This window comes from Polyodon spathula, chromosome 4 (genome assembly GCF_017654505.1).
Source record: "Polyodon spathula isolate WHYD16114869_AA chromosome 4, ASM1765450v1, whole genome shotgun sequence".
Classification (NCBI taxonomy): Eukaryota; Metazoa; Chordata; class Actinopteri; order Acipenseriformes; family Polyodontidae; genus Polyodon; species Polyodon spathula.
The window spans coordinates 9671654-9687351 of record NC_054537.1 but is presented as its reverse complement, the minus strand read 5'-3'; the positions used below and the strand labels follow the sequence as shown (position 1 = coordinate 9687351).

Sequence of the window (15698 nt, the reverse complement as noted above, 5' to 3'; positions counted from 1 at the left end):
AGAAGAATGTCTTTAATTCAGATATTTCCTAAAATAAAAGGCTATACTGAATTGGCCATGACATTCTAGAAACAATGTATTTGATAATGTGTGCTTCTCTGTTTGTGTACATACAGTTGTGTAACACTTTGCTGTTTGTTCACAATGTTTTAAAACTGCTTTGAATTTTTTGTCATTTATATGTAATGGATTGCAACCCAACTGCACTTCCATCCAGTTGAAACCGCGCGCAACTACTTTCTGTTTAACTCAGACTGCTGAATACACTTACAATATTGACCTTGCCAGGTCGCTACTACCGTAAACTCTAAACACACAAAAACATGACTATGTTGCTGCTGCTGCTGCTTTGAAATTGAAGTGTGTTTCATCTAGTACAAGCTTCTGAAGCTGACTGACAATTTTCTAGTCAGCTAGATGATTATTCAGTGCTACCCCTAGTGGTGCCAGTCCAGTCTCGTGATCTTTTTTTTTTTTTTTTTTTTTTTTTATCATTTGGCACAAATTGGCATTATGGCTGGAAATCTCTAACTGATCTCAGCAATTAGATGGGCATGATTCTGAAGTCTAGCTTCCCACGTTCTGCTGCACGTTCCACATCTCCTCTGTGTTGCTCTCCACAGGTGAAATGCAAGAACTACATGTATTGAATTGTAGGATTTCTACAGACAGATAAAAAAAAAAAAACAGCATACTACACTTTATAAGCATTAGATTTTGCAGTTCGTATAGTTTAGTGACCACACTTCAGGCATGACTTTAACATAAATTAGTAGTGTTAATTGTCAATCAGAATACATGGTTTTACTTTGGTATGGATAAAAAAGTTGAAAATATTCAAAAATATGATATATATATAATATGTAAACGGTCCTTTTTAGTAAAAAACACAAACAAAAACAAAACAAAAAAAAACAACTGAAGGGCTGGGTCTATCAGTGCTGCCGATGCCTTAAAAAGACATGTTGCATGCGTTTAATTTGTGGAAATAGCACCATTTCTATTGGGAAATGATTGTCCACGCTTTACATACTCTGTGGCACTTGACATTTTGTTAAAAATAGAACAGGGTTGGAATTAAATTCTGTAAACAGCACTTGTTCATAATTGCTTGTTAAATGAATAATACAATATTATTTTCTAGAGGTTGGCACTGGTAGAAAATCCAGAACCGGGTACCCCCCGTGATAAATACCCGGGTACCCGGATCTTTTTCGGGTAATGATTAAAAAAAAAAAAAAGTTAATTGGATGACTAATAATAATAATAATAATAATAATAATAAAAGAACGTCTCAGTTTGAATACAGTTATTAATATTAAATGCACTGCATGCTATTGGCCACATTCCGCTGTTGATGTTATTTTAAAACATGGCATCCAGCAAAGGAGCCTTGTGTGGAATTTCTTTATCAAAGCAGGAGAAAACTGATTTTGCCAAGGAAATATTTCAATTCAAAAGAGGAAGCACAATATTTTTGTTTTTATTATTTAACCCAAAACAAAATACCTAAACGTTTTGTGAGTGTGTGAGTAATGTTTTTCTCATAATGATTTAAATTTTGTACCTACTCATTTTGGAGTGCATACTCTTTCCACGAGCGATTTAGCATTGGAATAATAAGTTGGGTTCACTGGACTGCGGGCTACAGGAATGTATTATTCCTTATTATTAGATTGATATCTACTTCTTTAATCAAAATTATTACAGTACTTTGCCTCACCTTGTAAAAAAAAAAGTCAATAGTCCTTGGTTGTTTCAAAGCCATTTGAACACGTTTAACTAGCTTTGGTGTAATGAACTGAGCCGTACGGTGTTGCTGTAGTCTGCAATGGCAGTAAACATTTTTGAAAAGCGCAGCAGAGGCTATAGATATCAGCAGGACTTGGGAATTCTTGTATGCACACGAGGGATGAAATCCATTTTATTTTGCAGCAAAACAACTAAACGTGTAAAAGAGCCCAAGTAAATAATTATTAGTATGATTTCATCTGAGACCCGTGCCTGATAGTTGACTAAGGGCTTGGTATTGAAGCCACACATTATGGGTTTATGTTATCAATGACATAAACCCAACAGGATGTTATGTTGTTTTCTTTCCGGTTTAGTTCCTGAGAATAGTCGCTGCAGTTGTCATTATTGATGTGTACATGCCGCTGTTATTGTTTTCTGTAAAACCGTGATATTAAGTCAGTTAAGAAAAGGCTTAAGGCTTAAAAGGCATTGTCATATTTTCTAAATTTTCTCAAATTAATAATCGAACCCGGGTAGTAAAAAGAAACCCGGTTGGGGTCAGGTAATAAAACCCGACGGATACCCAGGTTTTCGGGTACCCATGCCGACCTCTATTATTTTCGTTGTTTAAAATGTAAACGTCATAATGACTGCCGGTGGCGGTTTTAGTTATGATTATAACTGAGGTGGTTCTAGTGTTAATGGTGTAACATCAATGCCTACAGGCACTCTCTTGGTACAAACAGCCGACCCCATCTGGCCTAGGGGTAGCGCTGAGCAGTGTCACCACGCCATCACCGTGGACGCGTCCAACCTGGGCTTGAGCGCTGTGTGGAATGAACAGAGGGGAATGACCCCGAGTTGGTGAGCCAACCCACTGTCCCCTCTGGTTCTCCATAATAGGAGCGGGGGACCCACTGGTGATAGATACCTTGGCACATGTGGCTGAGGCAACTGTTACATGTCTTCTAACTGCTCGCCCTGCTCCCGCTTAGTCTGGAGAAAATCAGGCAGGACCGGGCCAAGGTACTCCTAGTAGCCCCTTGTTGGCCCAGGAGACTGGTTTTCAACCCTGATTCAGCTTCTGAGCGACCAGCTATGGAGACTGCCCAAGCACTACGACCTGCTCATTCAAGCACAGGGGACCTTATAGCATCCCAACCGATTGAGCCTGCAGCTCTGGCTCTGTCCAACTGGGTTATTGACACCCTGCAGAGTGTCAGAGCACCGTCCAGTATGGGTACGAGTGGGGTGTTTTTTAGATATGGTGTCTGCCTCGTGGGTTTGACCCAATGGCTTGTTCCATGGCGATAATACTGCAATTTTTGACCTATTTGTCGGGAAATCTCTCTCCACGTTAGAGGTCTATCTGGCAGCTATTTCAGCTTGCCATGTCAAAATTGACTCGGTCTCACTTCCTGACCGCCTTTTGAAGGAAATTGTTCCTCACTGGAGGCTAAATGTGGTACTTAATGCACTCATTAAGGCTCCATTTGAGCCCCTGACATTGTTATCAAAGTGTCTTTCTTGCTCACTGTCACCTCCGCAAAGTTGGTGAGTGAGTCGCAGACATTTTCTATTGCGAAAGCCTGCTTAATTTTTACAGAGGCTAGGACAAAAGTTACGCCACACATTGATCCTGCCTTTTCTGTCTCGGCGTTTCAGGTCAACCAGTCTGTGGAATCGGAAGCTTTCCAGTCTGACAGGTCCATACGCTGTGCCCAGTTTGGGACCTGGCGTACTACGTTGACAGGGCAAAAAGTCTAAATTATTTTTTGCCTGCTATGGGGTGAAGTCCTTGTTGTAAAGCCCTGTCTAAGCAGCGGCTGTTCAAGGGGAGAGCAGACACGGTCTGGACTGCCTATGAGCTGGTCAACTTGCCTCTCAAGAAAAGCTTACTGTCCGTTCCACCAGGAGCATTGCAACTTTGTGGGCTTTATTCCAGGGTGCATCTGTCAAGGACATTTGCAGTGCAGTGGTGTGGGCTACTCCCCATATTCCCCATAATTTTACTAGGTTCTGCAGACTTAGTGTCGTGGCTCCTCAAATCCATAGTTGTAGAACTAGAGGGTTAGAGCGGCTTCTCGGTCAACCCTTACAACAATTATTACTGGGGTTCCTAATGGTAACACACAGGGCAGCCCCTCGGCTTAGCCTTGTAGCATTCCAGTCGTTCTGCAATATTGCCCTTGCGACGGCTTTAGTATACTCACCCATTAGGTAATGGTTACATTTGGTACTTGAAAGGGAACGTTAGGTTATTATCATAACCCTGGTCCCCTGAAATAGAAATGTAAGCATTAACATTCAAGGTTGCTGCGTTCATGATTGCAGCAGGCTTGAAGGAAAAATGACGCTGAGATCTGTGAGCGCAGTCCTTTTATGTCCTCGGGAGCGGAGTCATGACTGCGTCACGGGCTCTGCGAGCAGCTTTGGTATATCTTCGGGGTCTTTAGGAGGTAAATACCCATACGGTAATGGTTTAGTTTCTATTTCAGGGAACCAGGGTTATGATAATAACCTAACGTTATGTTGGTTTCTTTTCAGAATATCAATCACACGGGTCACAGCAGACATCTCACTTGCCAAACGCTCAGTATTAAACAATCCCAGTAAACATGCAATAATCGAGCGCTCCAACACAAGGTCCAGTTTAGGTGAGTATGGTGAATGCTCTTTCTTTCAAAGTGTATTCAGAGCACTTGTGTATTCAGCCCATACACATGGTGGCAGCTCATTTGCAGGGGTGACTTTAAAAAATCTCTGAGAAACAATATCTCCTTTCCCCAAGTACAGATTTTTACTTCCCAAGGTTGCAAACCGAATCAGGGGCCGAGTTGGGGTTTGAATCCTGGATCTTCTACCTTGTCTTCCTCCTGTCTGACCACTGTATATGTATATAGATTACCTACTAGTACGCACATAGGTTGAATTGTTGTAAGAACCGAACATGTTTAAAGTTTAGTTTGAAATTGAATGAAACTCCCGTCATTGATGCAAGGATTTTGTAGGATAAATGCCCATAACATTGAGTTGGGTTTTAGTTTCAGGAACAGCTAATACTATAAAGAGTATGGTAATCAAGAAGAAAAGAAATGCAAGACTTAAATATATAATTAGATATTGCACCCATGGATTTTATTTGAGCACTTTCAAACACTGGGCAGTCGATTTCTTGATGAGACATCTTTGTGAATTACATAAGACAGTGCCATCCAGATGTATCTACTCTCTTAAAAATAAAGCCGTGACTGATCATATTGCAGGAGAAAGTATATCAATAAGGATGGGAAATACATTATTCTTATGTTATTAGGTGAGGTAAGGTTTTTAAAATAGATAAACCCATCTTTTCTTCAGATTTTTTTTGCACCTTTTGTTGCTATCGCAGAATCAGTTTTTTCTCTTATAGTAATTAATCACAGAAGTTTCATAACATTAATAATACTAATAATATGGCTGGCTCTTACAACATTCTACACGATTGCTCACTAATGTGCATTTTCAGTTCATCTTTTGTTGCTGTCTACCACACGTACAGTGCTTGCAGCTATTACTATTGCAATTGGTTATTACATTTTTAATGTTTTGTTTGAGAATTTGATTGTTCTGGCTTTTTCCATTCTATTGCATCATTCTGCCCTCCCTTTCCAGATGCTTTGGGTATGTATATGATATGCTTGTTGTTAATTATCCAGCTGTTTCTTTGTGTTCAGTGTTTGTTGTGTGTTATGCAACTACAGTACTTCAAGAACAGATTAGGGGGGGCATTAAGGGAGCCAAATGTGTGTTTTAAAGAACTGGAACACGTGTTTTACCTGTAATTACTAGAAACGTCATAATTAATATAACACAATTCGTATATTAATGCAAACGTAATTAGCATTTTATTAATAGTAAATGTTATTCAGTAGAACAAATATAGGTTTAACCTTATGTCTCTTACTTAAAGTTAGAATAAAATACTGTCCTATATATTGAACATTTTGAAAACCTAGAACAGCTGTAACATTGTAACAGCTAGAGGCTATAATTAACAACCCTTGCCAGCAGTAAAGTACAACAAAACAATGGATTCAGATACATTATTCCAGGAACTTTTTCAGGTGTTATAGTATGTTTAATTATTCTAGGTGGTGGTATACTAGTAATTAAATAGTACAGTGTGTGGTGTGTGTGTTTTTTTTTTTTGTTTTTTTTTTTTAATAACCAAAACAAATAATAATATAAGCAAGTGCATATGTTATTAAATAGTGGTTCAGTGAGAATATAGTTGATCCTGATTTCAGGAATGAATCATCTTGGCTTTCATTTCTCTTCAATACAGTTTTCATCTTCTGTCATCCTGCATTTTACATCAGTTTACTTTCTTCAGTTCATTCTCTGAATCACTTCAAGAGAATATTCCATTCCTGGTTTTTGAAAATGTTTTAACCCTTTCCCCGAGAAACCTTGGCTACAGGAGAGTTCACCTTGAGGGCTCTATTCTTGAAACATATTGAAAAATAATGTCCATTCAAACCTATAGGTTGTTTCTGTGTCTTGCAAGCTGAATCCCTGAATGAATTCACCTGGAATTCACTTGGTGGGATGGTGGCACATCCTTTCAGATAGTGCTTCATTTATAAGTACTTTGGGGAAACTGAATCTCCTACAGTATATGGAAGATAGATACAGGGTGTAATGTTTTAATATCTTCCATAGATATTGATTTGTGTACTATTAACCAATCATCTTCTCCGCCAAGAGTTGCAGGTCTACAGACTGGAGGTTTTATGTTTTTCTACAAAAAATGTTTAACATTTCTGGTGGAAGTACTTTGACATTCATGTGTTTATCAGGAGTTGTTTCAGAATTAACTGGATAATCCTGTACTAACACTCTTCTTCCAAATGAAAATTGAAACAAACTGCATGTATGATTGTAAGCAAAAGCAGTGGTGGAATGTTAAGATGACCAGTTTGCACAAGTGACTGACACAGGTGGTTTCCTCCCAGTGCTGCTCCCCAGTGGTAATAGAGTAAATGCCCTTAGCAGTCGAGTAATATTGTGCATATTGTAATATTGTGCATTTCCCAGTGTAAAATATTTCTGAAAATATTATTAAACCCATCTTTTCTTCTAAAATATTATTTGAAAACAGTCTTAGTTATATTTACATACTTCTATGGTTCAAGAATAGAGCCCTTTACAAATCTGTCAGATGTTTAGTAAAAGTGTCACATGTCAGTTGTCAAGCTGTTTTCCCTGTCATTGTCATTAAAACCATAGATAATAGGGGATATGTGAACTTTTTGTTGTTTTTGTAAGTATATGTTTTACTATGGAGACATGTATCTAATCATAAAGAAACATGTGGCAGCTATTAGATTAAAGCCTTAGTACTAACATTATAAAACAGTTACTGTTGTTTGTTCTTTTTTTATGTGTAGCTGAAGTACAAAGCGAAATTGAACGGATTTTTGAACTAGCAAGAACCCTGCAGCTGGTAGTGCTGGACGCTGACACTATCAACCATCCAGCTCAGCTGGGAAAAACTTCACTTGCGCCAATCATTGTTTATGTAAAGATTTCATCTCCAAAGGTAGGAACATTTTAAAGGTACTAGAACAGCTGTTTTCAAATGTAAGCACCTCAAAAACTAAAGTCAGTCTAATTATATCCACTGGGAATTAGGGGTCTTTCTTCAGAACATTCCGGTTTCATTGGCACATTTCTTTTCTGAAAGGAGTAAAACACCCATTGATGGTTCTAAACTGTTAACTCAGAATCCTTAAGTGGGTTTCTCGGTAGGTAGGATCCAGTTGTTTTTTTAAAAGACCTTTGTATCATGTTATGTTTCGGTCATCACATCCTGGTGACTTTTTAAAATGAAAGCATCCCTGTGGTCTCAGTAGAGCTCACAGAATCATGTATATACATGTATATACATTCAGTACAATACCCGTCCCTCTGCAACACACAGGGGCATATTTTTTATGTCTATGTCATATGTCTATTTTTTGGAAGAAGAAAAAATCTCATTAATGTTACAAAATGAAAATCAAAACACATTGAGCGTGCTTAAAAGGACTAAAGTGTTCTCTCTGTCTCTCTCTCTTTCTCTCTCTCTCTCTGTCTGTCTATACACACACACACACATATACATATATACATACATTGCTCCCTCGCTATAAGTCTCTCGATTTATAACGCACCTCGGATATAACGCTCCTACAGCATGTCTCTCTCTTTTGATACAGTATCTGAACTGAAGAAAAGCTACGCTGGCACTTTATAACACAGACATCTTATTCAGCATTCATTTTATAACTAAATAAATATTAGGCCGATTACGTGGTTCTTTCCTAATGTATTTACTTTTTTGCTGCGAGAGGAGCTACAGCTTTCTCCGGGAGACGAGACGCTTCAGCTTCGCTTCAACCCTGCTCTGGCAGCAGAACCCTGGGGCGAGACCATTCTCTCTTCCCCTTGCCTGAGCCGCTCTCCTTCTCGCACTTGGTTTGCTTGTCTGTTGCTTCGAACTGAACTCCAGACCCCTGTTTAGCCAGGCTAGTTATAGTTTAAAAACTGCAAATTAAAATGATACACTAGTGGGAATGTTATCCTTTTTTAAATAGCGTTACATGGTGCTTTATGCATGCTTAATTCACGGAAAGTTACATTTTTGCTTCACTATGTGCATTATAGAGAGGGAGTTATTTTATTTTGTATTTTATTCAGATGTGTGTTGTTCTGTGTCCCGCAGCGCTCCCCCCACCCCCTCCCCCCAGACCCACATTATAGCGAGGGAGCACTTTAATATATTGTATATAATATATACAATACATTATAGATAACCATACAGTATCTATATACAGTTGTAGTAAGAAGTTTACATACCCCAATGGAAATGTATAATTTCTAGAAATTTCTCTAACAAATAATATAAGAGAATTTGTTGCAAAAGTTTTACATTTGTGGATGAGGAAACAAAGTTACAAGAAATATATGTCTACAATTATTTCAGCAATTGTTTTGCAAAACTCAAAAATTGCTATTTCAAAAGTAATTCTATCCTGACAAGGAAAATGAAATTAATAGCTAGTTGAGGCACGTTTAACATTAATAACCTCTTTTAAACGATTAGGATATTTGTCAATGAGCTTTTGGCATGATTCTTTTTTTTTTAATAAATTCCGTTGTTGCCAATTAAGTTTTGTTATTTACTCCCAATTTGAAATACCCAATTATTATTTAGATACCACCGCTACCACCCCTGCGCTGACTTGAGAGCGCACCTCAGAGCTACAGCGCTGGAGGACAACGCAGCTCCCGGGCAGCTAACAGGCAAGCCCGCAGGCGCCCGGCCAGACTACAGGGGTTTCTGGTGCGCAGTGAGCCGAGGACACCCTGGCCGACCTAAGCCCTCCCCAATGCTCAGCCAATTGAGCACGCCTCCTGGAAACTCCCGTCCACGGTCGGCTGTGGAATAGCCCAGACTCGAACCGGCGACATCCAGGTTATAGGGTGCATCCTGCACGCAGAGGGCCTTTACTGGATGCTCCTCTCGGAAGCTCACTTGGCCTCATTCTTTAGTGATTTTTGACCATTATTCAATGCAAAATTGCTCCAGTTCATTCAAATTCCAAGGACTTCTCTTATGCACAGCCTTCTTCAACTCATATCAAAGATTCTCAATTGGATTTAGAGCGGACTTTGACTGGGCCATTCCAGAATCTTGATTTTATTCTTGTTTTATCATTCTGTTCTTCTTTAACCATTCTGAAGTAGATTTTGATGTGTGCTTTGGATCACTGTTGTGCTGGAAAGTCCAATTGTGCTTTAAACCAAGTTTTGTAGATGAGGGTTTCAGATGATTGGCCAATAACTTTTAGTTTGACATGGAATCCATTTTACGACGTATTGGAACTAAATCTCCTGTACCATTAGAGGAAGAACATAGAAGGATATTACCACCTCCATGCTTGACAGTAGGTATGGTGTTCTTTTCTTTGTATGCCTCACCAGACTTTCTCCAAAAGTAACGACTATCAGCATGGCCAAATAGCTTGATTTTTGTTTAATCACTCCACAAAACCTTTGACTAGAGCTCATATCCATCATTCAAATGCCGTTTTGCAAACTTTAAGCGATTGTCCTTGTGACTTTTTCCCTAAGAGTGGCTTTTTCCTTGGCCTGTGACCATTGAGGCCTTCACTGTGCAAAACCCCAGTCACACTGGCAGCCAGTTCACTTTGAATATCTCTGGCAGTTAATCTCGGATTGTTAATAACCGTCATCACAATTCTTCTACTTGTTCTTGGTGAAAGAACCTTCTTTCTTCCAGACCGAGGGAGCGTTGTGACAGTACCATGAGTCTTGTACTTCTTGATAAAATAATTGTTGAAATTAGGATACTCAAATGCTTAGAAATCTTAAATAAATAATTTTCTGCCTTTTCTTCAGATAGCTCTACTTTCTCCCGTATTGCCTTATTGTCAATGACAGCAATCATCCGATGCCTAACCCTTTTATACTTTCTGAGAATGTTCACCTACAATCCAGCATTTTCTAGACTTTTCTAGAATTAGGTTCTGCATTATCATATTGAAATTTCTAGCACCTTGTAGACAAAACTGTCATAGCATCAAGGGGTATGAATTAGCATTTTTGGAGTTTTGCAAAAAAAAAACTGCTGACATAAATAATTGTAGTCATCCATTCTTGTAAGTTTTTTTCCTCAACTCTTGCTACAAAAGATTTTTCCTAAATTTCTTTGTTTTCGAGATATATATATATATATATATATATATATATATATATATATATATATATATATATATATATATATATGTAAATCAGAAATGATCTATTGCACTATATTCTCACTAAAATCAAAACAGTATACCAGGACTTATCCATTATGGCTTCTTGTTATGTGTAATGTAAAGCCAAGGGTGCTGGAACTAGGGGTGCTTTGGCTTTGCATGGCTTCTGTCATATACAGGGGTTACAGTTTTGTTCAGTGGCTTTCAGCACCCCCACTTTAAAAATTGTTCCAGTCCCACTATGTAAAGCTATTGACAAAATATTGGAAAAACTAAATGGAAAACAATTATACATAACAAATAAGTTATGCACTAGCAACTAGATACCATGCATGTATATAATACTGTGAATGTTTTTTTATTACTTGAAGGTTTTACAGAGGTTAATAAAATCCCGAGGGAAATCACAGGCAAAGCACTTGAATGTCCAGATGGTAGCAGCTGACAAACTGACCCAGTGTCCTCAAGTGAGTAACTTTTACCACTAAATTCTTTGAGCAATGGTTTATCAATTTTACCCAATCTGAAAATTCCAATTTAAATGTTACCTTATTCTCTTTATCCCATTTTATGCTGTCTAAGAATAAAAAAAATAAAATAAAAAAAGTCTAGAGGTACCAACAGCTATCTTTGCTGCCTGGTTTTGATTGTATCAGATAGTCTTCCTGTGTGTCCGTTCTTACAAACATGATTTTAAATGTTTTGAATCCATTCCATTAGTTGAAGGCATATAAATGTTTAAATGTGCCGATTAAAAGAGTTTAAAGTTGACACAATAGTTCTATAAATGTTTTCTTGTATGATAAACAATGAATAATATGCAATAACATATTCTTTACCAGGACATGTTTGATGTCATTCTGGACGAGAATCAGCTGGAAGATGCCTGTGAACACATGGCTGACTATTTGGAAGCCTACTGGAAGTCAACGCATCCCCCAAGCAGCAACCCTCCGAACCCTCTCCTGAGCTCCACACTGGCCACAGCAGCCCTGCCAGCCAGCCCTGTGCCCGTCTCCAACCTCCAGGTACAAGTACTGACCAAGCTTAAATCCAATTTGGGGCTTTGGAGTTCCAGTGAGAAGGAAGATGAGCAGGAGAGCAAAGTAAAGAATATATGAAAAACAAAACATGCAGGAGATGGCCAACTTAAAAAGTATGCCACCTTGTGGCACCTTGCGAGAATGTCCCTCTCTTGGTGTCTCCCAAAGAGCCATGCTTGAGAACGCTATCTAACTGGGTGCAGTCGGGTTCCACTACCACAGAACGATGGAGGGTGCTGCACAATCCATTCAGGCAACAGGGCACTTGGAGTGATTTCAGGATAGCTCAAGGAAACATGATGGTTTCAAATTTTTAAAAAATGAGCATTGTTAAGGTTCACTAAACTTTTTGCATAACAATTTATTTATTTTTTTTTATCTCTAGGTATTTGTGTAGGGTAGCACAGAAGCCTGTTCCTTTGGTTCTTGAAATTTATTTTTTGTAATATGTCAAGAAGATTAAAGCAAATAATTGTATTGCTTCTTCATGAGCATTGTTTGTTCAAGCTCTGGTTGTGTGGCAACATTTGAATCCAGGATGTATTAGCTCTTGCCCTATATACTGAGCTACTGTATCTTCCTTTGGCTTATGCTATCATTCTACAAGTGATTCGAAAATGGTCTCTCAGATTTATTTTTTTATTATTTCTTCCATGGACCTGTTAAAATCATTTTATAACTTCTAACATTTGTTAGTAAATGGCCATGCAGAGCAGACCAAGATAATCCTTTATTGAGATAGCAGATAGTTTATTTCTGACTCGATATTTCAATTTTTAAAGATGAGATTTAGAAGAATTGATCACTTTCACAGCTGAATGGTAAAATGATTTTAACAAATGATTGTATTTTTGTAATGTTATAGTTTAATCACCACCTGGTTACAATTTAAATGTAACTTTTTTTACCCCTTAGAAAAAGTTTACAATAATAGGCTTTTGCACTACAAGCTTTAAAAAAAAAGTACAAATCAATGAATGTAGATATTTTTTGGGCCCATTACTTAAGAAATAACAGCCATTCACTTTTGTACAGTATATTAGCAATGATCTGATGGATAGTGTACTGATTATATCCCTAACCTTACTGCGTGAGCTGTACATTGTTTGGTGGGATTGTAAAAAGAAAAGAGACTTTGCTGCATGCATTCCATTTTGTTTTATTGTTATTTGAGAACTCACTGACCTTCTGTTAGCTTAAGTTTACCATGGTAAAAGCAGAGTATAATGTGAGTTACCTAATCCTTGCCTGGGGGCTCAATTTGCCTGTTTATTTGTGTGCATGTTTGTGTGTGAGAACAACACTAACTATTTTGCATGGTGTGACACTAACCAGGGATCCCAAGGAGAACAGAAAAGCGTGAAGTCGGCGCCTGAACGGACCGGTTCCCGAGAACAGGAGGAGGAGGAGCCCCGAACTGAGCCTACGAAGAAATCACAGCATCGCTCCTCCTCCTCGGCCACCGCACAGCACCATACCCACCATCGGCACCACCGGAGCGGAGGCGGGGCGGGCAGCCGGGGCCTTGCCTACCAGGAGACCTTTGACTCGGAGACTCAGGACAGCAGGGACTCAGCCTACGTGGAGCCCAAGGAGGAGTTCACAGAGGAGCAGGACGAGCATTACGATTCCCACAGGGAACACAATCACAAGGACGAGTCTCACAGGGGCGGCGGGGGTGAACACAGGCACCGAGAGTCACGGCACCGGTCAAAGGAACGTGACCGGGAACAAGATCACAACGAGCGCAACAAACAGCGCAGCCGGCACAAATCCAGAGACTGCTTCAACGAAAGGGACGGTGAAGTCGTATCCAAAAAACGGAATGACGTCGCTGAATGGAACCAGGATGTGTACATTCAACAGTAACTTTTGCTGACTTGGCTACAGCCCTCCACCCACCACTGCTCCCCACCATCGCACCCTTGACTCCCAAACCTACCCTTTCTTTGTGTTCCTTTTAAATTGACAAAGAGTAAAAGAGTTTTGTGTAACATTCGTACCTCCAATTGACCCTACTTTCTAGTCTACATGGCAAACCTTGTTAATGTGAGACTACTTTGTACAGCTGTTGCTAATACAGCAGCTGTGTTATAGAAAGAAATAAAAGATATATACATATTTTTCATTTGTGCTCTATTTAAATGAGCATGGTACAATTGCAGACACTCCAGTGTTGTGCTGTGCTTCTTGAGGGAATTGTTTGGTACCTGCCACTTGAACAATATATATTACAATCAAACTATATACATGAGGCTGAAATTTCCTTTGTTTTCAGCAAGCTGGGATTAGCATTGTAATCCTTTCTTTTATGGTTTACATATTTTGCATGCTAATAATTGAAAGGTTATTAATTATACGTACTTCTTTTGGGACTTAACTTGGTCTTGCCTTACAAGACAAAGGAATAGTAACACAATGTTCTGATGCTGTCTTAAAAAGAAGTATCATACTGTTTGTATTTAGACACTTTATACCAAGTTGGACTTGCCCAAAGTGATTTTAGTGCTTTTAAATTGACAAAGTATAATTAACCTCTCTCATGGATTTGCAGTGGTAAACATGGTTAAGTATGTATTGGTATGTTTTCTATTTTAATTGCATAATTAAAATAGATTTGAACACATAGAATCAGCGAGTGTGAATTCAGTTTTAATTCTTATAGAGCCCCCTTTAATTTAAGCAGATTATCAATTCTAATAAGTCAAACCATTTGTGGCAGAGCACAGCTCTGCTCTTTAGAAATTGGCAGGGATGGGGTTAAATTCCCCTACCTGCCTTGGTTCATTGTGTTCAGGTGGCTGGGGTTGATTAGATGATTAGTTTAATTAACGATCAATCAGCGCCCAGCCACCTGAACACAATGAACCAAGGCAGGTAGGGGAATTTAACCCCATCGCTGCCAATTTCTAAAGAGCAGAGCTGTGCTCTGCCACACCATTTCAAACTGTTGCATACCTTTTTAGTTACCATTAAATCATCAGCCTATTAGTTATATTCAGTCTACTTTTAAATCTGTTATGGATATGTGTTTTGTGGTTGTTCTATCCTAATTTTATTTGGAGTTGTCTAGATTTAAATGTAGTGTTATGTTAGTTCACATTTGTTTCTGTACTCAAATTGATTTTAAAGTAGACTGAATGTACATTTTTTCTTAATGTGAAATCATTTTCATTTGGCCATTTTTTTTTTTTTTGGAAATAAAAAAATAATTTACCATTTTTCTTTAAACTGCTTTCTCATTGTTGTTTTGTGAATAAAACAATCACATTAAAAATCATTTTTTCAAGCTTTTAAAACATTGCTTAACTGTGCTGGGTACTGAATAAGTACGTGGTTGGTTGATTATTATTATTATTATTTTCCAAAAAAGATTTGTAAGCATTTGTATATACTTCATAATTGCCTTTGTAGATATTGACAGTATGTGAGCATATGAACCTGTTGCACTGTTAAATGGATTTTATTTATTTATTTAACTGTACAAATGGTGGCTGTTATGTGCATGTTGATTTTAACATGTATGACTCTCATTGCATCAACAGAAACTGTGTCCCAATGCTTTTGCTGTACAACAAAGATATTTTAATCATTTTAACTGGGAGAGGTTAATGCTCTTCCTGTTTTAGCATCTTTGCAGATAGTATACATTTGGCATGACCAATGAGTTTCCCTGGCTTTTGTTTTCAACTTTTTTTACTGCTTAGAGACTAAATGCGCAATTCACTCACTGATTTAATTTCACAGAGACTTATTTTACAGGTTTAAAAGGTCTCAAGTGACTGTTTAAAGAATGTACATTGGACATATATGTTAAAAAAAAAAAAACTTCAGAACAAAGAAACAAAAACTACAATGTGCCAAAAGCACACACTAATTTTTCCCAGTAGACTGGCCATAAGAACCTAAAATAACAATATTGAATACTAGTGTATCCATTTGTTCTGACAGGAAGGGCCTATGCACTGTTAAAAATGGGATACACTACACCCATGATTGTGTTGTAAGTCATTTCAGGGTGGGTTAATTAGAGAACAGGCAGAATGGTAATCAAATTTTGTTCAGCCCTTTAAATGGTAGAAATGTTGCACAACACTTGCTGATCTCCTGA

At 38.3% G+C, this 15698-nt stretch overlaps 1 protein-coding gene across 18 annotated transcripts in view; it reads left to right on the top strand.

Annotated features, from left to right (window-relative positions):
• The window catches only part of LOC121314145 (voltage-dependent L-type calcium channel subunit beta-2-like), a 113095-nt gene extending 98739 nt beyond the window's left edge, over positions 1 to 14356 (top strand). For 12 of the 18 annotated variants that reach the window (XM_041247119.1, XM_041247120.1, XM_041247123.1 and 9 more), the window contains 6 exons: positions 4282 to 4391; positions 5389 to 5397; positions 7167 to 7318; positions 10916 to 11011; positions 11387 to 11572; positions 12923 to 14356. In XM_041247119.1, coding sequence (XP_041103053.1) covers positions 4282 to 4391; positions 5389 to 5397; positions 7167 to 7318; positions 10916 to 11011; positions 11387 to 11572; positions 12923 to 13456 — 1087 coding nt within the window. In that variant the 3' untranslated portion in view covers positions 13457 to 14356. The remainder of the gene's footprint in view (positions 1 to 4281; positions 4392 to 5388; positions 5398 to 7166; positions 7319 to 10915; positions 11012 to 11386; positions 11573 to 12922) is intronic. The other 6 variants (XM_041247122.1, XM_041247121.1, XM_041247133.1 and 3 more) reach the window with 1 other exon arrangement.
• The last annotated feature ends 1342 nt before the right edge of the window (positions 14357 to 15698 follow it).